This window comes from Mirounga leonina, unplaced genomic scaffold (assembly GCF_011800145.1).
Source record: "Mirounga leonina isolate KUSES-001 unplaced genomic scaffold, KU_Mleo_1.0 Mir_173, whole genome shotgun sequence".
Taxonomy (NCBI): domain Eukaryota; kingdom Metazoa; phylum Chordata; class Mammalia; order Carnivora; family Phocidae; genus Mirounga; species Mirounga leonina.
The window spans coordinates 79,911,959-79,913,735 of record NW_023270447.1 but is presented as its reverse complement, the minus strand read 5'-3'; the positions used below and the strand labels follow the sequence as shown (position 1 = coordinate 79,913,735).

The 1,777-nt window shown below is 60.0% G+C and overlaps 1 protein-coding gene across 1 annotated transcript; it reads right to left on the bottom strand.

The window, feature by feature from the left end:
- Nucleotides 1-244: 244 nt before the first annotated feature.
- RNF186 (ring finger protein 186) lies at nucleotides 245-985 on the bottom strand. Its single transcript, XM_035019016.1, has one exon. It carries the CDS (start codon nucleotides 983-985, stop codon nucleotides 284-286), a length of 702 nt encoding a protein of 233 aa, XP_034874907.1. The 3' UTR covers nucleotides 245-283.
- Between the last annotated feature and the right edge of the window lie 792 nt (nucleotides 986-1,777).

The window sequence follows — 1,777 nt, the reverse complement described above, 5'->3', positions numbered from 1 at the left end:
AGTAATCTGTGGCCCCTCCCCGACTCCGCGCGGTTTAGACGAGCTATGCCCTAGGCATAGACATAAGTCTATCATCCAGGCACAAGCTATGCCCTAGGCAGACATAAGCCTATCATCCAGGCAGGTAGCTCTTGACCCAACGCAGCCCCCTGGCTTTGGCTTGTGAGTCCAGCTGGTACTTAATCCCCCAAGGGAAGCAGCCTTAGTTCAGAGCCTCTTCACCTGTTCACTGTGAGCCTAATGGGGCCCAAGAGGCAGCAGGTACCGTCTCTTTGGAGTGCACTCAGGCAATGGAAGAGATCTCACGGTGTTTCCGTCCTCTGCAGAAAAGAGTCCCCGGGGAGGGCCAGCAGCTGCCCTGGCTGCTGGAGTGACAACAGAATAGGGAGGACATTAGCAGGGCCAAGGTGATAACGAAGGCAAGCACCCACCGGATGACGCCAGGGTAGATGAAGGGCAGGATGAGGATGATGAGCAAGACCAGTAGGAGCAATTGTGCCGCCAGGCGTCGAGCTGCCACGCGGTTGGCGTTGGCCACATCCTGCCCATCCTCTCCCACCAAGCCGGGGGGCCACGCTGCCGAGGTGGCAGAATCTGCCAGCCTCTGAGGACAGAGCCGCACCTCCGGGCACGGCTGGCCCAGCTGCCCCCCTACGGTCTCCTGGTCACGCAGGCTGCAGATGAGGCCCCCGGGGACAGAGGTGGCTTGGCGGCACAGGGGGCAGGTAACGGACCAGGTGTTGTCCCGTACACACAGCAGGAGCCTGAGGCAGACGGCACAGAAGGAGTGCTGGCAGCCCAGCAGCTTGGCCGGCCGGGTACAGGTGTAGGGCTCCCGGCACACCAGGCACTCCAAGTCGCCATCCGCGGAGCCCCAGTGACTCCCAGCAGGGTCCGCGGCCTTAGGGGTGGTGGGGGTGGCTCTTGCGGAGATGGGCTGGGGCTGCTCTGGGGCTGGCGTCTGCAGGACCTCGGCGCAGGCCATTCCGGGCACGGAGTCAGCGGGGACGGGGCAGCTCAGGGCCTGGGCGTGGACAAGGGGTGTCTGCCAGCGCCGCTGGGACCTGGATGTGGTCTGGCTTCAGGCTGGGCGTCTCAGCCTCCCCCACCTCCTCGTCAGGCCCCTGGTGACAGCAGCCGTCTAGCACCCCTTCTCCTGGGGCTGCTCAGCCTGCTTCTTGGCTTACGTCTTCTCTCGAGTTATTATTATTTCCTTTCTTGATACCTGGGGTTAATCAGTAACTCGTGAGCCTGGAGACCTTGAGTTGCCTGATAGGAAGGCCGAAGGGGGCAGGGCCCACACCGTGAGTCAGGACTTTCCTGTTGGGGACCAGGTGCCTCGGGAGCACCAGCAAGATGGTGGCTGATGAGCTTTGAGATGCATTAGGATCCTCACCCCACCCCCACCCCTAGAGCCTTTAAAAATGCAGATCTCTAGGCCCCAGGCTGTGATCTGCCGGCAGGTCTGGATGGGATCTAAGAACCACCAGGCACAGTTATCAACAAACATCTCATCATGAAGCTGACATGGGTGGCCTGGGGAACCCACTTTGAGAAACACCACCCTAGCCAGGTTTCACACAAAACCTTGCAGATGTCAAGATGGGTGGACAACAGTTTTGTGCTCTGAGCACATTTGCCTACAGGTGGCCTCGTGAAAAAGAGAGAGGTGAAGGGAAAGAAAACTCTGAGTGGGTGGTGGGTGGTAGGGTGGGGGAAGAAAGCCCAGGCTGACACAGAAAAACCCAAACCCAAACTGCTCACGGGTCTTTAGTGC

What these genes read in the sequence shown, in the direction of transcription:
- RNF186 (XM_035019016.1), bottom strand. Translation starts at nt 985, where the DNA reads ATGGCCTGCGCCGAGGTCCTGCAGACGCCAGCCCCAGAGCAGCCCCAG.